At 40.2% G+C, this 25,144-nt stretch overlaps 1 protein-coding gene across 4 annotated transcripts in view; it reads right to left on the bottom strand.

Moving 5' to 3' along the window:
• Window positions 1–25,144, bottom strand: part of KIF2C (kinesin family member 2C) — a 36,409-nt gene that overhangs the window by 2,496 nt on the left and 8,769 nt on the right. For 3 of the 4 annotated variants that reach the window (XM_089515001.1, XM_089514998.1, XM_089515000.1), the window contains exons 4-20: window positions 22,777–22,825; window positions 21,731–21,853; window positions 19,840–19,959; window positions 18,934–19,034; window positions 18,221–18,316; window positions 17,343–17,397; window positions 16,255–16,417; window positions 15,537–15,627; window positions 14,368–14,431; window positions 13,778–13,869; window positions 11,711–11,853; window positions 6,577–6,781; window positions 4,883–4,993; window positions 3,960–4,027; window positions 2,730–2,838; window positions 1,112–1,222; window positions 752–875 (exon numbers count right to left, since the gene is read on the bottom strand). In XM_089515001.1, the coding sequence (XP_089371127.1) occupies window positions 752–875; window positions 1,112–1,222; window positions 2,730–2,838; window positions 3,960–4,027; window positions 4,883–4,993; window positions 6,577–6,781; window positions 11,711–11,853; window positions 13,778–13,869; window positions 14,368–14,431; window positions 15,537–15,627; window positions 16,255–16,417; window positions 17,343–17,397; window positions 18,221–18,316; window positions 18,934–19,034; window positions 19,840–19,959; window positions 21,731–21,853; window positions 22,777–22,825 (1,825 nt within the window). The remainder of the gene's footprint in view (window positions 1–751; window positions 876–1,111; window positions 1,223–2,729; window positions 2,839–3,959; window positions 4,028–4,882; window positions 4,994–6,576; window positions 6,782–11,710; window positions 11,854–13,777; window positions 13,870–14,367; window positions 14,432–15,536; window positions 15,628–16,254; window positions 16,418–17,342; window positions 17,398–18,220; window positions 18,317–18,933; window positions 19,035–19,839; window positions 19,960–21,730; window positions 21,854–22,776; window positions 22,826–25,144) is intronic. The other variant, XM_089514999.1, reaches the window with a different exon arrangement.

Here is a 25,144-nt window from a genome sequence, read left to right on the forward strand (position 1 = left end):
TTCTACCTAGAAAATTAAAATGCAGACACTTGGCACAATGTTAGCCCTAACAGGGCATGGACAAGGTGTGGATTAGATTATGCTCTTGCTATTACTGGACAAAAGTACTGTATGGAAAACATTACTTTTCGCTATCTTAAGTACAGTAGAATTCTCATAACTCTGCAAGCCTTTGTACATCGTTTTGTTAGCTTAGCTGACTTGGTAGCCAAATAGGTTTTTTAAATGAGCACTACCTATTCCGTTACTTCATACACAGCACCCATCTTTTGTAAGAGGGACAAACAAGTATGATATATCAGCATAAAGAACACCCTTGAACTGAAACTCAGACTTTTTACTATAAACAACTCTCTCTCTCCCCTCCCTCCCCCCCACCCCAATATTCCCATAGCATAGTACAAGGACATCCATTTCATCTCCCTTTATCTCTTCCTTCCATGTTTGTCTAGGAACATAACAGTTTTGTTATTTCTGTTGAAGCATTTAAGTTACTTGAAGTTATTCTGCATGATCTATTTTTAACACTATAAGTAACTTGCAGATCATCTTAGCCATCATCAATGCCATTGATCTTACTATTGCTTGCTGCAAAACCCAAAACTTTTGCATGACAACATCAATTCTGTACTTTCTTATAGTGCCAATACATGAATTAATAGGATCAACAGGAAGAGTGAAAGGCTAACTCCCAGGTAAATCTATCCTTTGAATTCTTTACTACCACCACTGCCAAACTAGTGAAATGTACCTTTCAAAGTAAGGAAACTTTTGGTTCCTTCATTTATGAAGCACTGAGTTTCGTACACAAATGCCTCCAGGTCATATTCTGGTTGTTCCGCAATGTTCAGGAGAGAGTTACAGGTATTCATTTTCTGGATGCAGAAGTAAGAAAAGTTAGGGAATTGGGGTGAGTCTATGATTTATAGTGATTCAATCATTCACTGCAAAGACACAAATGAGCTGAATTTGTTTGGAACTGTGTGATTGATCATAAGCCTCATTTCAAAGCCAAAAGGAGTACAATTTGTAGCACAATCCACATTTTTCACCAAAGCAAGTCACATCAGAGTCAATATACAGGTTTAGTGCATCACACATGAAGACATACCTCCCTGACTTCTTTAAGTTCTTCGATTGCCTTATCCTCAAGCTCACTAATCCGGGTGAGAGCTTCACGGAAACTGGACAGATGAGGAGACAGCTCATCTTCAGAAAGCTGCTGTTCATAATAGAAAGTATTAACACAATCTTGCATAAAACTATTTTTCCAAAACTATTTTTCCAGAGACTGATCCCAATCATAAAATAAATAAAATAAAACTTTTCTTTCTACCCAGCTTTTCTATAATAAAACAATCAAAGTGGCTAACAATTAAAATATCCTCACACAAAATTACAACAGTATTACAACACATTATAGTTAAAAATTTAAAGTTTTCTAATTAAAATAAGCAGAACATGGACAAAGTGACAATATAGTACCTGGTGTGAGGGAGTAATCATTCTGTGGCTGAACAGTTTTATTCAGGAAAGGCCCGCTAATAGAGATCCATCTTGACAGATTTTTAAAAGCTGTCTAAGATGGTAATTTGACAGATCTCATTTGGCAGGCCATTCCATAGTCTGGGAGCAGTAGCAGAGAAGGCCCTCTGGGAGGTTGCAGTTAGTCTGGTCTTTAGAGGCTGCAATAAATTACAGTTGTCCCTCCATATTCACTAGGGTTAGGGGAACAAGATCCTCGTGAATATGGAAAAACCGCAAATAACAAAAACACTGTTTTTACCTGAGAGGACACCTCTCTAGGAATCTCTAGGTCCTCCAGTGAAACTCTGTGGTCAATGTCCAACATACACTGACCATAGAATAGCACTGGAGTAGCTACAAATGGTCTTTCAGTGCAACTTTTAGTTAAAGTTGATCACAGAGTTGCACTGGAGGACCCAGACAGTCCTAGAAAGAACATATTAATCAAATCTGTGAAAAATCAAATCTGCAAATATCAAATCCGCAAATATGGAGGGATGACTGTACTCCCAGAGGACCTGAGTGTGCAGGGTGGATTATATGGAAGTAGGGAATCCCTCAAATAGGTTGGACCCAAGCCATGTAGGGCTTTAAAGGTAATAAACAACACCTTGTACTGCACCTGGAAACTAACAGGCAGCCAGTGAAGTGATTTTAGAATGGGTGTTATCCAGTCACTCCTAGATTTTCCAGTGACCAGTCTGGCTGCTATATTTTGTACTAATTGGAGTTTCTGGATTAGGCACAAGAGTAGACCCATGTAGAGCGCATTGCAGAAATCGAGTCGTGAGGTTACCAGTGTATATACTACAGTTTCAAGGTCCTTTACGTCCAGGAAGGGGCGCAGCTGGCGTATCAACCGAAGCTGATAACAGACACTCCTGACTGTCGTATTTACCTTTGTCATCTGGAGCAATGGATCTAGGAGCACCCCCAAACTGCGAAAACAGTCCTTTGAGGAGAGTGATCCCTCTCGGACTGGAGGTTGCAACCTGATACCTGGTTTAGGGCCCCCTACTGTAAATACCTGCATTTTGTCTGGATTGAATTTGAATTTGTTTTTCCTCATCCAGTCCATTACCACTTCAAGACACTGACGGAGAGGAGAAATACCATTTGTTGTCAGAGCTGTTGACCAGGACATGGAGAAATATACTTGGGTGTCATCAGCGTACTGATAACACCCCGCTACACAAATGTACCTCAAGAAGGTGGTCTGAATCTTCCTCACTAATCTCCAGCTCTTCATTCTCAGTGTCCATACAGTTCTGTGCCTCACCAGCTGTTCCATTGTGAGGGAGTTCTTTTACTCTGAGAAAGAACAGAGGTCTCACATATGAGAGCTGTGATTAATTTCTACTTCAACCTTGCAGATGTTGCTTTCCCTTAGTTGTATATGAACATAACCCTGTACCAGTTCCCCCTAGCATTATTAATACAAAGTTTATCTGGGAAAAAGTAGGCCTGATTTTCCTTCTTTTGCTCAAAAGGAAATTTCTATCTGTCTGCTTTATTTCTTAGTGCTCTATGGGATACAATTTACAAAAGCAGATACTGGCTGAGATAGCTTCTAAGCAAAGGAAGAGACACCAGTCCCTGTAACCAGCTGATATATCTTCATTTCCTTAGATGTCTTTTCAGTTTGTAACTGTTCCCTGAGTTCAAGGGCATTAGGACCATTTTTAGTCAAAATCAGACAGTAGTAAGATAAGAACACTAGTGAAATATGCATTTTCAGCAAGGCCAGGCACGTCCCATTCAATTGTTTGTTTTTATATCAGTTATGCAGGTTATTTAAATTGGTAGCTGAATGTTATTCAAAGCCAAGGCCATTTGAAATGGCAGAGTTAAACTTGGTTTTCCATCTTCTCCATGTATGTTTTGATGGAAGTCCTGTTTGGATGCTGTCTGGACACACAAAGGGCTAAAACTGAAGCAAGGATGTAGGTAGCATACAATCCCTGCTCTCCCACCCCCATGCCCTTGAACATCCAGAGGTAAGTTCGACTTTTCATCACTAAGCCTGCAGGTATAAATTGGGTTCTATAACTGTGTTTATCTGAACATAAAGCTTCCATAACCATAACAACAACAACAACAACAATAATAATAATAATAATAAATTTTATTTATAGACCGCTATTCGGCAATGATCATAGCAGTGTACAGAACAAAAATGCAATACAATACAATCTCTCTCCCTCAAGAAGGTGGCTGAAGGGATAAATGTGAGTCCCACTTTTTGGGGAAAATGGGATATAAATAAACTGGTTGTTTGATTGATTCCCACTGATAGGAGCTTTGTAACCATGTTCACACAATCACACACAGCACATGAAAGATGGGCTTTCACAAGCTTTGGGGATGGGCCTTATGTGTACATTCACATCCAAGTTTTAGATTATATCTATTGAATAACAAAAGTCACATACCTATCAGCATAACGCAAGGTATTTAAGGTGTATTCACAGGAATTCATGCCTGGGGAGATCATTGCAATCTGAAAGCCAATAAATAAATAGATGAACAGCCTGCATTTCCTGGCTCTTGCCATTTGTACAACTGCAGCCACTTCTGACTAGTCTTTATTCATTACTATCAACTCTGCTTCATTGAACATAAAGATAAACCATCTCAAACATATACCATCCCCTTTAGATTAATTACTTGGAATTTAATGGCTACTGAAAACTTATCAGCCTTTTTTATATTCCAGACTACAGTTCTGTGAACAGCTCCAAGGACAGCAATTATGGCATCTGTTTGCTGATATTTAATTGTGGATTCAGATATGCAGTTTGCTGAAGCAGTGCTACAGGGCACTGGTCTAGTGAGCCTATTCTAGATTTTCACACCAGGCAAAAACTGGCAATAACATTCTGGATTCAGGCATGACAGAACATAAGATATTTTTACTTATTGCCAGAGCAAAGTGAAGTTGGTTTAAGTGGTAATGTCTGCATTTTCCTGTTACATAGGCCTGTGACTCAGGTATTTGTTTTGCAATGAGACATGCATTAGCTATGCTGAACAACATAGAATGGCTGGCAAATGAGAAAATATTCTTATGCACCTAAAAATGGTTCCAGCACCAGAGATTACTATTAAGTTGCTAAATCATTATGTAAATACATACACAATTACAAAATTGAGGATAGACTGATAAGCAACCACCTCTTCCTGTAATGTTAGCACTGGCAATTAAAATCTGGGTGCCATCTGAAACATATATCATCAATATTTGTAATTAAAAATTCAGCGACTAGCAGTAATAGAACGAAAGGATGATATAGATAGAAGGAGTTTTCAGAAACTCAGGAACACTGCCAAATGTAAGGTTTGCTATTTAACTTACCATACAAGTTCTGGAATTGGCTCCAATGAAGGAATCCCTTAACACCTGAGTTAGTTTGCTCTCCCGAAAAGGTGTATGTTGTTTATTCTGACCTAGAGCACGGATGCATTCCTATAAGGAGATGATGTGAAATAAAGGGTAATTATGTTTTACAATAGGCAAAGCTGTGGTCATAAAAATTAAGTTTTAATTCAGAAGAAAGAACTGAAATTAACCCTGTACTATAAAATTACAGTACCTAAAGGATAAAGCTGTGCTATATATCGCATAAACCACCTGTCCTAATAAGTTCTCCATATTTTGCTTTTGTTCTTTAAAATGTGGACAAAAAACGCAAAGCTAATCATCAAGTTGAATTTTAATCTGTAAGCCGCTGGAAAAGCGGGATAAAAATAAAATCTATTATTATTATTAAGGACCCACAAGCAAAAAAGTTGTTAAATACCCCTTTTTAGTTAGTATCCACAGTGGTGCAAGCAGCAGCACCTCTTAGCAAGATTGGCTTTTTGCTGTGCTTTATGGGAAGAATTAGCAATTCTGGAAAGGTGTGTCTTCCAGTGACATCACCATTACGTGACATCACTTAGTTTCATCACAGTTGGACTACACGAAATCTGACTATTTAAACTCACTAAAATTTCAGTGGGGACCCAGCTAGAGTGGACTCACCAGATCAACTGTTGATTGGTGAGTCAACACAAAAGTAACCCCACTGATTTAATTACTCTAATCTAGTTGGGATTAATAATAGATTCATGCCAGAATGTTTGTTGTAAATTCTAATTTATTAACATTTTCAGGATCAAATCTGAATTATTAACTTTTGAATGTCATCTAACACATCTTGTTTGTAGAAACATACAAATGTTTAATCAAATCTAATATTTATAAAAATCAAACATCTCAGATTTAATATAAGAATGATGAATTTGGCACCTTCATGATTACAAAGCTATCTGAAAACAGGATGTCTAATGATTTAACAGTATCTAAACTATTTACTATTATGTAAACATATTGGAAAGCTCAGGGTTTTATGTTTGAGGAAAAGTTAAATGTAGCCACAAAATTTAATTAGTATCCAGGCTTAGTATTTTGTGATACAAGAAGAATGCCGAACAACAGGTTACAGTAGTTCTTAAAATTGAGGTTATGTTTCTGGAATACTAAGCACTCTACGCTAGATTAGCATAGCAGTATAATTGGCCCTTTGTATCCACAGGGGTTCCGTTCTGAACACACATCTCCCCAGATAACAAAAAACGCAGGACCTCAATTCACATTGTTCCCAATGGTGGTATAGCTGCATGCACGTGCCACCACCAAGGTGAATGGGGTGGGGCCATCTGCAGATGCTCAAATCAATGGATGGCAAGAGCCGACCGTAATGTATTTTAACAAGGACAATGACGAGCTCTTCATGCCAAGACCACAACAGCTTAGGTTATCCCATCTTATCTCATGCTCTAATTCCGTGATAACTATTTTAACAAATGTGCCTCAAGTTTAATGTTAGCACGAGTATGCTACTCTACTGTCTCCTACAGTACATACATGGACTTAGAATGGGGTTTTCCATCTTTTGAGAGCAAACAAGATATATCCGGCATTATTCCACTAACAGGCCCAGGTACTCTTGGTTGAGGCATACCACAAACTCTCATTACCTCTACAATTTATGTTCTACCCTGTACCTTTAGTGCTAGCAAGCTTTTGTTTATTTCTGCTGCTTCCATTCGTGTCTGTCGATCAGCACTGGATGTATCAGCACCTCTCTCATTCCCAGCTAAATCCACTAAGGAGAACTTCCCATGAAGTTTTCCTTTTCTGCGCAGAATAATTTGAAAGCAAGCATGGGACCGTGAGGAACTGGAGTTTGCAAATGTTTGCCCAGATGTCCTGCAGAGATAACAAAAACATTCATAGGGTCAGGAATTAATAAAGTTTTGACAAATGTTATGTTCAGGCTAAACTAAGGAATTCTACAGACTGCTCCAAAGGGGCAGCCTACAGCCACCCCTTTTCGTGTGAGATCGGCAACCTCATGCTGCGGCTCCAATCCGGCCTTCCGAGGGCGCAAAAAGGAGTCACAAAAAGTGGTTCCTTTTTGCACCCTTGACAGGGCACCATAGTCGTGGCAGTGCAACTATTTGGCACCCCTTCAGCACTGCATCATCTGGACGCAGCACCAGAGGTGCGCCATGATGCCGCATGTTGTCTGGGGTGGAGTCGGGCATGTGTCATCTGGAGTCTGTGCCTCAACTCTGCCCCCAGGCCAACCTTTCAGGTCAGTCCTTAAAGGCCCTACCTCCATCAGATAATCCTAATTTGAAGATCATGAGACAAACTTTTTAACAGAGATATGGGTTGACTATGAGATTTATGCTTTAAATCAGTGGCCCCCAAACATTTCTGGCTACCACCCTCTTTCATCTTGGGCAACAACCCTAGGTCTACTGTTCGACTGCAAATTCATAATAACCAATCTTGGTCGCTTTGCACCTGGTCACCTGGGAGGAGCAACCATGCAGCCTCTCAACTATGCCACCTCTCCAGCATTGAGGCCCCTTGGTCAATGCTCAGCTAGCTACTTGGTTGCTGCTCCCAAGGTAACCGTACGTAAAGGGAGAACCTTCTCCTTGGCAAGGAAAGACTCAATCCTTCTTCATTGGGGCAGAGATGGGCACAGCTGGTATGTGTGTCGGGAGTTTACAGAGGCAACATGTCCTGAACTGGAGATACACCTTCCTCTCCTTCACTAGACACACATCTTCCCCACACAGCTTTAAGTGTCCCCACACACACACACATATACATCTGGCTGCCAATTTGCTTCCGGACACAATACAAGGTGTTGGTTATTACCTTTAAAGCCCTATATGGCTTAGGACCGAGTTACTTACTACATAATCTGGCCCGCACTCTCAGAACACTGGGGAAGAACTTGCTGGAATTAAAAACGACTAGACTAGCCTCAACTTCCCAAAGAGCTTTCACCATAGTCACTCCAAGATTGTGGAACAGTCTTACTACCTCCTTGGAGACTTTTAAGAGGGCAGTTAAGATGGATCTCCTCCAGCGAGCATACCCACCCAATTTTGTATAAGACACATAGATCCACCTCTTTGATCAGGATTGGAATATCTTTATCCCACTGTCACCTTTTGATAGATTGTTTTTAATTAAGTGCTTATGTATTTTATTGCTGTGATTTGTATTTATATATTTATACCAAGTTGTAATCCCGCCTCGATCCACCTGGGGGAGGCAGGAAAATATAAATAAAATTTTTATTTTATTTATTATCTTCTCTCAGCCTGTCCCATGAAAGAAAACAGAAGCAGCAAAATAGCTCCAACGTGCCAGCCAAGTCACAGCAAAGCTCACAAAGCTTAAGCAGGTTCCCAAATTTGAAAGCTCCTTTTTGCCACTGCTTCTCCCGCACTGCCACATGCTCTAACATGCTCTAGTCAGTCAGTCTGTCCCAAATGGTAACATGGCAATGGCCTGCATCCAAGTTTTGCAAGAATTTCCCAACTGCCACTGCCACCACGAAAGATGCAGTTAAGGGAGTGAGCTTGTAAAGGCAGGCAAAGAGCAGGAGACACCACTACACTAAATGATCAGGAAAGCTGCATTGTGGTTTTGAGGAACCCTGATAAGAGGTTTCATGCAAACCTCATCCCCACCATGGTCCTATAGCAGGCCTGTAGGCTACATGTGGCCCGCAAGGATTTGGGGGACATTGGTGGCTATAGTCAAGGCTGCATGTTATGCAGATCTGCTCCAAGCCCCAAAACCCTTGCAAAACAGACCCTGGTAGCCAATTTCACCCCACCTTCCCTAGCTCCCTCTGCTCACCTCGCACTCCTCTTCCTCAGGCACTGCCCTTAAGCCTTCAGACTCCCATTGGGCTCTGAAGGCTCCCACACACGTATACACTCCTTCAAAGTCTCACGACGAGGCTCTGAAGGTTCCCCCCCCCCCCACTCCCTTCTGAGTCCTGTTGGGCTTCTGCTCTATGGGGCTCTGAAGGCTCTCACAGGCACATACACTCCCTTCACAGCCCTGTGGGACTTATGTCCCATGAGACTCTAAGGGCTCCCCTCCCCCCAGCTTTCGGAGTCCTGTGGGGTTTCTGCCCCACAGGACTCCAAAGGCACTGTCATCCCAGCAGTCACTGCTAATGTGGGGCATGGCGTTGCAGCCCATTGATGTTAATGGGTCTTTGGTGTGTGCTTCAAGTCCTTTTCCAACTTATGGCAACTCCTTCCTCTGAGGATGAGAGAGTGTGACTTACTGAAGGTCACCCAATGGGCCAAGAGGGGATTCAAACCCTGGTCTCCAATTTTTAAACTTTTACACCACTTTGGCATTCCTATTGGGACTTTCTTATTGTTGGTGGTGTCGTTGTGTGCCTTCAAGTCATTTCTCACTTATGGCAACACTAAGGTGAATCTATCACAGGGGTTTCTTGGCAAGATTTGTTCAGAAGTAGTTTTGCCAGTGCCTCCCTCTGAAGCTGAGGGAATGTGACTTGCCTAAGATCACTCAGTGGGTTTCCATGGCCAAGCAGAGATTCAAACCCTGGTCCCCAGGGTCATAGGCCAATGTTCAAACCACTACACCACACTGGCATTTTCTTGAAGCATTCGTGTTGTTTTGTTGTTCTTGTTGTTGTATGCCTTCAAGTCATTTCAGACTTATGGTAACCCCTCAGGCAAACCTATCATGAGGTTTTCTTGGCCAAATTTGTTTAGAAGACGTTTGCCAATGCCTTCCTCTGAGGCTGAGAGGATGTGACTTGCCCAAGGTGACCCAGTAGGTTTCAGGGTGGGGCAGAGATTCAAATCCTGGTCTCCAGAGTCCTAGTCCAATGCTCAGATCACTTTGCCACACTGGCTTGCCCCACAATAAAGTAGCATGAAGTTGGAGTGAGACAACGCCCCTCTATTCATTTTTCCTCTCCCTCACTCTGAAGGCCTGGGAGAGGGGAGCAGCGGTGGCTTTGGAGTCCCACCAGGCACCTCAATCCATCTTGCAGCACCTCTGAGACTAACTGAAAGTTCATGCATTTCAGGAAATAGGCTCAAATCTACAAAAGCTCATGCTACCAGCTTCTTTATTTCAATCTGCATCTACATTGTAAAGCTCAATGCTTGCCCCTCAAGGCTCCTTTGCCACCCAGCTTTCTCCTAGAAAAGAGCTGGATGGTGGGGGCAGAGGAAGGGTGAATGAACGCTCACCCCTCAAGTGAAAAGTTGGAAAGTGAGCCAATAAAAACTTATCTGCAGTCCGAAGAAGTTCAGCCTTTTTTTTTTAAATTTTGGCCCCTACCTACTGCCAAGTTGTGGAGGCCTGTCCTAAAGGCTACTGGTTCTCCTTGTCTTTCATGCACACCAATACTTTGACTGAAAGCCCCCTTGCCACCCCTTTCCCCCACCCTACTGTTCCCCTAGGTCCTTCCACTGCCTCCTGAGGGATCATACTGCCCACTTTAAGAATCACTGCTTTAGATCAACTGAGGTCCAAAACACACTGCAGAAATAATCCAGTTTGAGACCACTTTAACTGACCTGGCTCAGTGCTAGGTAAAATGCTTTAAAAGCATTTCAAAGGGCAGTAGGCAAATGACACAGCCTCTTTCTGCCAAAAGGTAGGTGTTTGAGGAACAGTGGTGTCACCCCTCTTAGGGTGTCATCTGGTGCAGTCCACACCCCCTGCACACCTCTTGCGATGCCACTGGTATTTGGAAAGTAAATGATTGACATTATGCATTACAGTGCTGAAACAACTCATTACACTACCTGTTACACCAATCGTTACTTTTTTGTTATTGTGTAACATGAGACAGATACCTTAAGATCTTATCTCTCTTCCAACCCCTATGTAAATACTTTCAGCTAACTATCACCTGTTACTTCCAAGCTCTGAGAGGAAAAAAACCAACCCAATCCCACCCTCCAACAGCTCAAAGTTCGAGAAACCCTAAGGCTTGTTGTTCATCTATGTCAGAGAATTGTTCTTGAGCTCAAAGTGCTCATAAGGCATAGAGGGAAGCCTGATCAGTTTCATCTTCTGATTCCATCTCTGCAATGAAGAATGAAGACTTGCCTCTGCCTTTTGCTCTAGGTTTGGTTTTATTTCATTCATCATACTCTGATTCCTCTTTTGCTACAGAAAACGGATGAGCAAAATTACTCAACCTTGAATGTTAGTATACAGAAATCCACCAGTAGATCTGGATCTTGCTTGTCTCCCCAAGGTAACATCTGCAACTTCTCTCATCCCCACGTCATGTTCCAATTACTGCTTCACCAACACGTTATGTATGAAGGAAGACACCAAAATGTAACATGTGTGCAAAATGCTCTTTAGCATTCTGTGTTTGAAACTTCTGTGACATGAATGACTGAAATTCTCCCTAACTTTCCACATCTACCCTTGAATCCATTTCCTACTTCGAGTTGGGTTTGTAAAAAAACACTAAGAAAATTCAGTGTTTCATGACCAGTTAGTCTGGTATAGATGCATATTTATTTAGAACATTAAACAAAGTTGCTTATGCTGATTTCAAGTTTGCTTAGCACACAGTTTCCCTCCTCATTCTGAAATATTAAAGTGCTATATGCTACCACAGAAAACCTAAAGGTTATGAACAGCCCCTAAATTTTCCTAAATTCTCTAGGATTGGGTAATTCAGGAAGCAATTTAGACAATAAAGCTCACCTTTCCTCAACAGTTCCTCCTAACTGCTGAGAAATGGCCAAATGAGCATTCCATATAAACAATAAGCCAACAAATATCAGAGCACAGAAAACCACAAACCTGCAGGCACTCCCAATTTCAATCATCCGGATAACATCTTCAGCACAATTCACTTGTATTTCGTGCAGGCCAACCACTTGAACCTGCTGTTTGCCATCCTCTAATACTCGCAGCTTTGCTTTTTTGTTCAAGAGGTCAAACAACTGTATTAAAAAAAACATTTGCAAGAAGAATTGATACTATAATTGTCACATTTAAATAAACAAGATATAACAATCCTGTCTTAACATGGCCAGCACAAAAGTTCTCCTTATAAAGCTTGCTAATCAACAGGAGTACAGTGGGCCCTCTACATTTGCTGAGTTAGGATGTAGAATCCCCATTAAAGGGGGCGGGGGAGATAAATGAAAAACCCACTTTTTTTTTTTACCCAAGAGATTTCTAGGAATCTCCAGGTCCTCTGGCACAACTTTATGGTCAACATCCACAAGAAACTGACCAAAGACTTGTGCTAGAGGGCCAACAAATGACTAGAGAAGGATTATCTCTAGGAATCTCTAGGTCTTTCAATGTAACATCTGGCAAATAGTGTCATGCTGGAGGACCCAGAGCAGTGATAGTGAACCTTTTAGGGGCCGAGTGCCCAAACTAAAAGGTGTTACCCGGTGCCAGGAGAGGGACTTCTGCCCCCCGGGGTGGGACTTCCACCTTCTGGGGGTGGGCCTTCTTCTCCCACCTTCCCAGGCCTTCAGCTGCCTCTCCAGAGACAGCTGAAGACCGGGGGGGGGGGGGCGCAAGGGGGGAAGAAGAGGAAAAGGAGCGCACCTCTTCCTCCTCTTCCCCCTGCGCCATTCCTGGCCTCCATCTGCCTCCAGGGGAAATGGTGTTGCATGCCATTTCTGGCACACATGCCATGAGTTCACCATCATGAACCTAGAGATTCCTAGAGAGAATATATTAATCAAATCCATGCATATTCAACTCTCAACAGTCAAGTGTGTGGGATAGACTGTACATTATACTTAAGCATTATCGATTAAAAAGCTACCCTACATTAGGGAGTTTGTGGTGATGTGCACTCAGTCTATGGAGAAAAAATAGTTTTAGAGTTTATAGTCACATTATCTTATTTTGTGTTTTATTTATGGTTTTTGTATTTTAAATGTAATTTTATACTGTTTTAAAGAGATGTTAAGTGTTCTTACATTTTTATTGTGAAATTTTTAAACCAATTTTATTTGTGATCCACCTTGGGTCCCACTCCAGGAGAAAAGATGCATATAAATTCAATAGCTTGGCTCTAGCAAGTGACCAGCTGGGAGCAAGGCATCACGTTAAGCTTCATTGAATTACAGTCCTCCCTCCATTCTCGCAGTCTTCGACTCGCATCCCTCGCTTATGCGCAAGGAACGAATGGAGGGAGAATGAATGGGGTGCCCCCCACATGCCCGCGCCTATATTCAAGCCAATGGGGCTTGAATATAAGTGAAACTCTGTTTTTGCAAGTGGGTCCGGAACAGATCCCCCCACGAAAGGAGGGGCGACCACTCTATTGTCAATCTTCAGCATGAGCTTTCCAATTTAAAACAGACATTAGGATTTGCTATAATTCAGAGATGGAAGGTACAAAATTAGAAGTGAATCTAACTTGCTTAATATGGAGAGTCAATTAGGTGTTGAAATCAAAGGAGTGACACTAATGAACTGGAGATGGGCCTGACAATAACTCATACTTCTCTACTATAGGTCTGCTGCTCCTTTATAGACTACTGCCTCATAACTGGTAAGAGTCACAGCTATAGTACACAGAATGGGTTGTAGCCTCAAGAATAGTGGATGTATCACACCTCTTCGCTTTTATAAGAACACCTACTTCCCATTATTTTTTACCAGCCTATTCACTCAGTTAACCAAGTTGAAAAGACTGTAATAAATAAAGTTAGGTGAGGCAAACTGACAAGGCTGCATATCCAAACCCAGTTCTATCTGCTTAGTGATCAGGACCAAAGCTATACACAACAAGACACACAAGAGGAAGGGGGAAGCATCAGTCCAATATTCACTTCCACTACGAAATTTTATACCAAAAAAGATCTGAGTCCTCTCCAGCACTCTTGATGGCCTCACCTTTCCATTGTATATTTCAAAGAAAGTCACATATACTTCTAGACCTTGAGCCTTGTACCGTGTCTGGTTCAGGAGGAGGAAGACATCCTGTGCTGGTAAAGGAAAGAAAATTACAAGATGGAAACTTTTATCAATAGTGTGGTATGCTTTGAGACACCTTCACAAGCTCTCTCACAGCTCTGATATGCTTAAGAAACCATATTTGAAGCATCTGCAATGAATTTTAGCAAATTAAATCAGCATTTAACTTGCAATTCAAATAGGACAGTACAGTTGGCCCTCCATATACACGGATTTTTTTATACACAGATTCAAGGATCCACGGCTTGAAAATATTCATAAAAAGTATAAATTTCAAGTATCAAACCTTGATTTTTCCATTTTATATAAGGGACACCATTTTGCTATGCCACTGTATTTAATAGGACTTGAGCATACACGGATTTTGTTATTCACGGGGTTCCTGGAACCAAACCCCAGCAGATAACAAGGGCCCACTGTACTTTAACCTCGACACAGCCTTCTACACATACCTTACTCTTCGCCTTTATAAAGTTTTTTTTTAATGTTAAAGTGAAAAGAGTACATACATGCAAAAGCATATATTCCTTTGGAGGCCTTCTGTGTTCTCCCTGAGAAGTCTCCACCCATAGTCTAGAAAGGAAATAGACATTAGAAAATAAAGTCTCAGTAACCACAAGAAAATTGCCTTCTTTGCAATGCTCATTTTTTGTAAACACAAAAAATATCATTTTTTTTCCAAAAACAAATAAACAAAACCATGAAATCCAATCGCTTCAAAATCATTCAAGTTCAACTAACATCAATATTCAGTATCTAATCTCATTCAAAAATACCTAAATATACCAGCTCTGAATATGCAGACAAATGTAGTAATAGATTGACAAACTTTTTTAGGTATGGCATAAAAAAGTTCCTTAACACTCTGAAACACACGTATACGCCTATGTTACCATAATTTGTAGCGTAATGAATAATATTGGATAGGGATGGCAGAAAGTTAGCAAGTAACCCGAAGCTAAGAATATATTCTTGGATGAGTTCACTCATTCTTAACACCCAGGACTATATCCATAGAGAAATCAAGACAGGTCACCACTTTGAAAATATCTTTGCTAATTCCATTAATTATAGGGTTATTTTTGGAACCCAGAATTTGCAAAATGTAGATTCCCTAGGTCCTTTTATGTCAGAAATGTGAAAGAAGGCACATACAAACCAAGTGTTATCTCCCAGGTGCCAACAGACATGAACTTGCCTTGACACTTGAATTTCAATAATGCCAGCTCTGTCCTCTTATAGAAAAACAGAAGCACTTCATAAAATGCAAGCTAGAATCTGAGTTTTAGTTATTTTGTTGATCAGGATGCATTTTAAAAGGCCAATAATCTTCAAGACAATCATTCAAAAATTGTTTAAACAACTATGATTCAATCCAGAATATAAAACAGTTTGGGACTTTGGCCCTTCAGATTTTGACTTATAATTCCCATCAGCCCCACAGAGTATGGCAAATGGCAAGATACTAAGGAGTCCAAAATATCTCAAACAGTGATTCTCAAACTTCAGTCTTGCAGGTGTTTTGGACTTCAGCTCTCAGAGGCCCCAGCCAGCTTGGCCAACAGTCAGGAATTCTGGGAGCTGAGGTCCAAAACATCTGGCGGGTCAAAGTTTGGGAACCATTGATGTAGAAAGTCGAAGGTTCCTCATATTTGGTTTCAAATTACTACATACTCACATGCGTTTTTCCACTACCAGTCTGGCCATAGGCAAAACATGTAGCTTTCCCCCCCTCAAAGATTGTCTGTACAAGCGGTCTAGCAGTGAACCTGAGCAAGTATAATAAGAACAAATGGAAAATGTGAGCTTTCATAGTATAAGGGTATATACAGCATTCAAATTTTGATGCAGTCCATCTAAAAAGAGCATCATGTAAAAAGTATGTTACAATTTAAGTATCCTGTTGACAGACACTGAAAAATTAGGATGAATCACATTTAGAAACGGGCATGATCAAATATGTATTGTATACTAAAAAAATATAGTAACTTCAATAGGTTCAAGTGTTAGCTTTCTGCAAAGGGAGAAATCCTGTGCTTCACGGAATGACAGCCAAAGGAATCATAGGATACTGAGAACCTCTCTATATACCTGGAAAGAGAGGCCCACTAATAAATGCTTCTCTGGTGCAGAAGAAAACATACTGTGGGGCCTAAAACAGCTCCATACAGTATGGGGCAAGTAAGAATCTTACCTATCTGACCTTTTAGTATACATAGTACTAGCAAATAATTGTTGCATACATATGGATAGATACAAAAAAGCAAGAATTTTTGAAGTGAGGCATCAGACTGTGCAGTCCATGAAGAAATTAAATTATTTTTGGCAGTACTGCAGTAAAAAAGCATCGGTATTAATTTGCAAACTGATTCTACAGGAGAAAAGGAAAGCATTACCAATAAACCATTTCATTTGAAGCTTTTTCATCAAATGAGAAGTCAAATCGAAAAGGCTGGTTTTCAAGATATTTTGTCAGATCCACTTTCACCTTTGGTTCATGGACTAGGATACTGTTCTTACTGACAACAGTAATAATATCACATTCTTTCTTTGCAAGTTCTGTTTAGGAGAAAAAAAAGCAGTATGAAATAGGACCCTGTGAATTCTATAGACATTCTAAACTCATAACAATTTGAGCAAGGGGGGCAAAAGCCACATATACGGTAATTAGTAATGCAAAAAAGGAATGACAACATAAATTTAGGGAATGGAGACATTCTGGTAGTGACAAAAACCATGAGAGAAGATTAGGGCATATGCGCAAGACACATCATGATATAATTGAGTGTTGGACTAGGAAACTAGGGCTGCATCTGCACTGCAAAAATAATGCAGTTTGACACAGCTTTTACTGCCATGGCCTAATGCTATGGAACTCTGGGATATATAGTTGGTTGTGGCATGAGAGCTCCTGACAGAGAAGGCTAAATATCTCACAAAATTACCAATTTCAGAATTACATAGAATTGAGCCATGGCAGTTCAAACTGTATAATTTCTGCATTACAGATGCTGTCTGGGAGATCAGGATTCAAATCCCCACTCGGCTATAGAAACCTACTGGGTGACTCTGGGCACGTCACACTCTTTCAGCCTCAGAGGAAGGCAATGGCAACCCCCCCTCTAAACAAATTCACCTCCCTCCCCCATCGTTATGTTTGCTTTTGGGCTGCCATAAGTCAAAAATGACTTAAAGGCACAAATCAACAACAATATCTTCAATGTGGCAGAATATAGATGGAGAAATTGCTTAAAATTAGAAGTAGCTGACAAGTTGTACCTGTATGGATGTGTTTCCTAAAGAGGTTTAATACTATTCTATATCTTTTTAATTCAAAGCTATTCTTGGATGTTATCATTCTAAAACAAATTTCTACAGCAGCTTAGTTCCCACGGCTAATATCAAACATAGTTTTTTCAGTAACAGACTCTACAGAACCCAACATGAGTAATAGTTGGAAATTACTAAATCCCACATATCTTACCTTGTTTATTTAAGGGCCGTTTCCTCACACACACACAAATTCTATGTTCTTCTATCTTAAGCACACAAAGACAAACAGAAAGAAAACACAAACCACATTAAGATCAGAAGTTCAGATATCCTTATTCCATACTGCAAATGGAACAACAAAAAACACGAAGGCATAAGAAAGTGAAGGAGTACTGGCAGGACACACTGCAAGAATATTAGGGGATCACCTTGCGCAGGAAGGATGAAGAGATAGGAAAATTACTACAGTACATTGCTTCAAGATTAGTTTTTCCAGTAAATCATGTGATGTATATGGTTTCCACTACTTTTACAAATGGCACTAGCGGCCATGTGCAGTGCTGGCCTCCAGATATGTCTTTCATGTATTTTGAGTCTGAGCCCTGACAAAAAGAATTTCCATATTTAATATCATATGGTATAATATAATATGTTTGTAAAGTAAACAAATTCATGTTGGCGTATTCACATGATTTAAGTTATCTAGACAAAGCAGGAAATCATTTGCACTATAAAACATAAATTGCTAAGAAGACATAGCAACCATCTCCTTTGATTAATTATTTGCACATACAGATCATGCATCTGATCTTCAGAAGTTTTCTGAATTAATATCCTACCGATATCATTCAGCAACAATCTTACATATCTACTCAGTGTAATGCACACACTGTCAGAGTTGATTTCAAAACTTTTAGAGAATGTATTTGGAGACCAGAAAGAGTTCCCTTCCACAGTCAAATTATTTCACTTACATAGTTCTTGACATTCTCAGAATCTTCTTTTTGTTGCCTCTTTAACTATAGTTGGCAGAAAACATGATCTGAGGCAACATAACAAATAGCCAGTTAGTTGTAATTAGTTACTCACTGGGTCATTCATTGATATCGACTGGCAATTAATAGTGGCTCTGTATTCCTTGACCATCCGTGCAAAATCCCAGTTTGGACAACTGCTGTCAAACTCCTGTTAAAGCAAAGTATTAATTAGCTGAAACACTTGCTACAGTGAGAATTTCAGGGCAACGGGTGGTGGTGGTGGTGATGGGGTTTACTCCCTTCCCCAGCATGAAGTACTGATTAGAAAAAAGAGGAAAAGGAGTGCTGGAATTGGTCTTTCATTAAGCATTTAGTTTGCAATAAAATCTTCAACAAGTATTGTCAAAATACACCTTATGCAATTTTATTTAGGGCTGAGACTAAAAAACTCCTTAAAATATTAAGTTCAAATTAAGTGCTTTTCATTATATTATCCCACTTGTAGATTTGATCTTCATAAAAGCTACACAAGATTCTTGGTATAATAAAAGAATACAGCCTGTTCAGGCAGCTCTGAGATAAAGCCTTTCATAAAGATAGTCAGGAATAGAAATATGGAACAGTAATTAATATGAAATCCTTTACTAATTCATTCCATGCTAACAGAGAGCTGTATACACTTGAGGTTCTTAGTTTATTCAGATCAGAGGGAAAACAGATACTCAAATTTTCTATGTCTCTGAAAATACTGCCAGCATTCAGCTGTTAAGTGGAATATTCGTCAGAATATTTCATTTAAAGAATTACATATGCTCATATCCTTACCTGTGCCCGCTTGTTTCTTATTTCAGAGAACTGAGCTCTTTTTTCTTCTCTCTTATTCTTCATTTTTTCCATTTCTTTCACAATGTTAGATTTTCTCCGAGCTAGAGGAAGCACGGTGCAGTTAGTTGTGCCAAGACAGAACAACCTACAATGGAACAGGCTACTTCCACAGGTCCAGAGCTACATACACCCCATGTTGGACCTGGACAAAGGGGGGAGGGGTCACAAAATCTAGGAAAATTGCTCTCCTCTGGACTCTAGAGCATAAGGAGGCTTTTCAGTATTTTTTTTTAATTGAGGGGACATGGGAGGCTACACTTGTACCCCTAGAGGCCACACATTACACATGGGGCTGCAGTTGACCCATCCATGGTTTCCAACCAGAGATGCCTCCTAAAAAGGCAAGACCATAATCCATGAAATTACCACGTTATCACTCTTCAGTAAAACAGCTACAGATTGAAATGTATCCAGACGTCTTTGACCATTAGTCCTGCTAATGCAGATAAATTGGTTGTATTTGTGGGCAGAGAGGACACTGTGGACATCAAGATACACCCATAATGCTACTTTATATCTAAAGGGATAGCTATACTAATCTGCTTCAAAACAAAAAACAAAAAAAGCAGGAAGGAGCTTTTGTGGCACTTTTCAAACTAACAGATTTAGTCAGTGCATCTAAGGAAGTGGAGTATTATCTATGAATGCTCACATCAAAATAAACTTGATAGTCTTAAGTGTACTACTTTATAATTTTCAGAACTGAATGAGATAAGGCTACAAAGCAGATGTGCAGCTCAACCTAGGCTTTAATCCACAACTCTATTTACCAACAGAGTAGTATACAACTCTGTATAAAAGTTGAATTAAAAGGTTCATGAAGGAAAGTTATCAAACGTTCTTTACCTTGAATTGCAGCAGAGACAATTCTGAGAGACTGTGTAGTTTCTTCTGTCACTTCATTGCCATTTGGTTGTATGTTACATCTGTCAGAAGAGTAGCTGCTTCTAGATCGAGCTCGTACAACTGTTGAGACAGGAACCCAGTGGTTAAAAATACTGTCTAAGACAATACAAGAAACCGTGAGATAATTGGTAGTGCTTAAGTCAGAGGGAAACAAAACATATCACATATAGATTTAAGCCAAGAGGTGCAGGTTGTTAAATAGAAAAGTCCAAACAAGGGACATAAACATTTAAATATGACTTAACTGGCCGTCAACATAGTTGCCTGATATACTCTTTGTCAACAAAAAACAAATAACTAAGTAATATGTAGGTGAACAACTGTATTCTAGCAACCTGATTGTGTGGTCTGCTGTAAAGGAACAACATAAAACCTGAACATGTGAAGCAATAAACTTAAAAGTTCCTGTTTTGGTGAGTTCCCCATGAACATTACGCAGCAGTGTATATTGGAAATGCTAGAGCACCTCCAACATTCAGCATGGTGTCAAGGACAATGTTGGTGGCGACCACACATTTTGCCTTGCATCCACATCTAATATTTGAGGATTTTCAAGCATGAGATTTCATTTAAGGCAATGGTACTGAAACTTTTAACCCTTGGGGCCCCCTCTTTTACATCTACATGCGGCCATCACTCAACTCCACTCGACATAATATATAATAATAATTAATAATTTGTTTTATTTATATACCGCTATTCCAAAGATCATAGCGGTGAACAGCAAGTAAGCTAATTAGCAAGTAAGCTAATTTGCCCCAACAGTCTGGGTACTCATTTTAGCGACCTTGGAAGGATGCAAGCCTGAGTCGAGCTTGGGCCCTTTTGCTGGTCTTGAACTCGCAACCTTGTGGATTTGAGTGAATGGCTGCAGTACAGGCATTTAACCACTGCGCCACCAGTGTTTACTGTGCATATGGTAATTTGCACATTCACATATATTCATATTTTAACATTTTATAAGGAAATAACATTGTTCAAATGAAAACAGTTTTATTTAAATGAATTCAATATTTAACTCAATGCACGTCTACATTTTACACGTAAAAAGGTTTGGGAGGAGGAAGAATCAAGGCCCCCAAGTGTCATGTCCCTCATTGAACAACTCTTGTACACACACCCCTGCCCCACCACTTAAGATCCACTGATATAGGGTGTGCAGTAGCATGGAAATACAGTGGGTCCTCTACATTCGCTGGGGTTAGGGGCACAAGACCCCCATAAAACGCAAATAAAAAACCCACGTTTTAAAATATCTGAAAACACTTCTCTAGGAATCTCTAGTTCCTCCAGCATAACTTTATGGTCAACATCTGACAGAAGCTGACCACAGAATTACAAATTTCTCTAGGACTCTCTAGGTCCTCCAGGGTGACTCTATGGTCAGCTTTTCGCAAATCCACACTGGAGGATCTAGAGATCCATAGAGAGAACATACCGTATTAATCAAATCTGTGAATAATCAAACCCACAAAAGTCAAAATCACATATGTGGAGGGCCAACTGTATATAGCCTTCTCACCACAATAATTTCTGCTATTGTATAAGCACTCTAGAGGTATCCACTGTAATTACTGTGAGGCTGGCATTGGACAGGGGTGTGAAATGGCTGAGCAGTGCAGTGCAATGAATTTGAATATTCAATTTTGCAGCTGACGTGTAAGAAGATAAAATTTTGTTAACACTGACATGAGAGCAGCTCTTTAGTATTTAGGGGTACTTTCAATGGTGCAGGTTTACAAGGTGTTTTAAAGAAAACAGTGTGTGATATCCTGCGCTTTCAGACACATCTGCAAGACAAGTTTTACTATGCTGTACTCATCCCACTCACCAGGAAGAGCAGAATGGCTTCGTGTTGGTATGGGAACAGCTGATTCTACTTCCATCTCATTTTCCAGAGGATTGTTTTGTGATTCTGCTATGACTGACATTTTGCTAGCTTGGTACCGTAGAGCTAAAGAAGCAAGGAAAAATGGTACAAGTAGTCAAACAGTACTAGTGTTCACTTGGAAAACATTTGCATATTTTTGATGCAAAGATTCATAAGAAACTAATTAAACCATTTCAGCAACCCCTTGCAGGAAAAGACAGATGTAGAGGAAGGTTTGGTGAAATCTAATCTAATAGTGTGAATGGGTTACCACAGTAGTCAATATTTTGTTTCTAACAAACTCCCAACTATGCATGCTTGTTATTTAACAAAGCTGTTATCACAACTAAGATGCACTTTAAAACACCAGAATTTCCAACAAAAGCCACCTTTAAGAGCTACCATCAAATCTGCAAATCTTTGATAAATTCAAATTTAAAAAAAAACCATTCAATTTTTGTGCAACAGAAACTTTGGTCACATTATAAACAAATACCTTTATCTCATCTTTTAATAAAAAATTACAATACATTCATGAGATATTTATTACTCGCCATTAGCATAAATTTATCGGGGACATGTTACTTTTTCTAATTTTGCTGTATTTGCTGTATTTTATTACTGGTGATATTTGTTGTTAGCCATCTTGAGTTGTTTATAAACACAAAGGTGGGTTATTTTTCCTATGGGATGTTACCAAATAAAATGAGAAAATCTTACACTTGAAGTCTACAAATGCTATATCACTAGCTAAATGGTAGCAATTAATATCCTTAAATGTATATGCAGCATTGGTATTCATTTTAATATAAAATAGAGCTATTCATAGTATCTACGGCTAGTAAAGAGATCCAAATGCATCTGAGGAAGTAGACTGAAGTCTACAAAAGCTCATGCTGCCAATTTATTTCTTTTAGTTAGTCTCAAAGGTACTCTAAGATATCTACACGTACTGATTCTACAGACTAACATAGCTATATATTTGAATTCTAATGAAGAGTGTTTACCTTCCCTTGGAGCAGGAATTTTTGAGATTGTTGTCCTGCAATTTTTTCTCTGAAATTAAAAAAAAGTGTTCCATTTATGTTTGCACCAACACAAATCTCATCTCATATTACATTACAGAGATCTATATTATTTCTAGAACTGTTTCGAAGTTACTACAGTAGCTTGCAATTTTTTAACAAGTCTGCTGAAGACCGAGGCAGGAGACCAAGCAACTCTACTGAGCAAGCTAACAAAAGAGATTCATACCATCATTTTAAAAGATCATTTGCTTTGAGTGCTCCCCTTATTCTCGTTGTTGCTGTTTGCCTTCAAGTCATTTCCGACTTATGGCGACTCTAAGCTGAACTTATAATGGGGTTTTCTTCACAAGATTTGTTCAGAGGAGTTTGCCTTTGCCTTCCCCTGAAGTTGAGATGACTTGCCAAAGATCATCCAGTTGGTCTCATGGCCAAGCAAGGAATCGAATCCTGGTCTCCAGAATCATAGTCAAACACTCAAACCACTATGCCACGCTGGTTCCGCTAACTGGTTGCAATGGAATATACCTTCTCTTCTCTGGAATTCATATTCCAACCGGAATGTCATTAAGGCATGCGTCACCATAGATAAATCTGACATTTGAAGGAAGCTGGTGCACAAGCTTTAACTGTACAAATGCACTCCTAGCCACTGCTGAAACCTGAGCTTCCCGACTCAGAGCTGAATCCAGGAGCACATCCAGGCTGTGGACTTGCCTTTGCTGCCTATATAGTCACAGAATAATCCCTCAGACAAGCTTTAGCCTGTGTCTGACCAGATACACTTTAAATTTTCTGCCAGTGTCACTCTAGTTACCTTCTCACTTGTTTCATCACCACCAGCTCATTAGAAAACAAGGAGGGGGCAGTTTGGCTCCACTCCCATCAGATAGGATGGCCTGGTCATTTCAGCCAAGACTTTGACAGGATCCCCTATCAAGGCAGCAGCAAATTCCCCAAGAATCACCAGAAATCCATCCAGACCCATAAGCCTCCTAGGGCAGACCATTTTAATCAGTCCTGCACCCCTGCAGAGGTTCTGAATCCCAGCACATCTAAGCCCCACTAGATGGTGATCTGTCCATGACAATGGGACTAGCTAGTTCCTCCACTCTGAAATCACCATTTACCACATCCACTACAGGAAACAAGGCCCAAAGTGTACTCAGCAACATGAGTAGGACCAAACACCACTTGGAAGAGATGCATGATTATCATGGCAGACATGATGTCCTGAGCCACTCCCAACAGGGCAGTATCAGCATGGATGCTGAAATCTCCCAGCACTACAAGATGAGAGGACTCCAGCACCAAATGAGAGCACCCTGCTAGCTCAGGAAGGGTGACAGTTGAACAACGGGGTGGGCAGTACAACAACAGACACACTCAAACCCAGAAAACTGTGGGGATGGAATTTTGACAGGCTACTGCAAATCCATGTCCCGTCCCTCAGATGCCACCTGCTGCTGAAAAGAGAACCTGATGGACAAAGCTGAGAGAGATTAGCCCCCTTCCCAGTCTCATCCAGCCATGTATCTGTGACACGTGCCATGTTGGCATGATCATCCAAGATCAGTGGTTTGGGATTATTTAAATTAACCTCTTCCCATCTGCTACATAGCTATTCACTCCAAAAATTAAGATAACTACAGAAAGCCTTGGATTCAAAGGGATAAAACAGAAGTATCATTGTATTCTGGTATCTGTGCTGGTATTCAGTTTACATATAGAAATATCTAAAATTATGGAAAGGTTAGAAGAGAATACACACAGTAGTGAAGCAGTTATATACACACACCAGGACAGGATAGAAAAGGCACATTGCAGTACTCTATTCGCTCAAATTCCAAAACGTTTTTGCATTTTTTCCCTAGAAGGCACTGGCAAGGCCCTAGAGAGGCCTTACTGTAAATAGAACATGAAGCAGGGGTTAGCTCAGTGGGCATGGGCTACATTTGGGGGGGGGGGGGAGAACAAATTAGAGCTCTGGGTTCCTAGGGACCTCATTTTGATAAAAAATTATACTATTTATGTTTTTAAAGAAATCACACATCATCACTAGAAAGATTCTGGGAGAGCTAGAATTTGGAAATGTTTATGCATATGTTTATTCCAACTGAGGTAATGTTTCATGCATTTGTCAAAGTGGGAAGCTCACGCCAGATAAAAAGAAATTAAGGCCTGTTACAGACAGCCAAAATAAAGCTGCTTCGAGTCACAGTGGAGGTATGGTGTTTCAATGATGCATGCATCCTAAGAGTCCAGAAGCCACACCAAAGCCATGCTCCAGTCCTTAGAGCTGGAGCGTGGCTTTGGTGCGACTTCTGGACTCTTAGGATGCATGCATCAT

The sequence above is a fragment of the Sceloporus occidentalis genome, unplaced genomic scaffold (genome assembly GCF_023333645.1).
Source record: "Sceloporus occidentalis isolate IW3139 unplaced genomic scaffold, rSceOcc1.0.p SCAF_3, whole genome shotgun sequence".
Taxonomy (NCBI): Eukaryota; Metazoa; Chordata; class Lepidosauria; order Squamata; family Phrynosomatidae; genus Sceloporus; species Sceloporus occidentalis.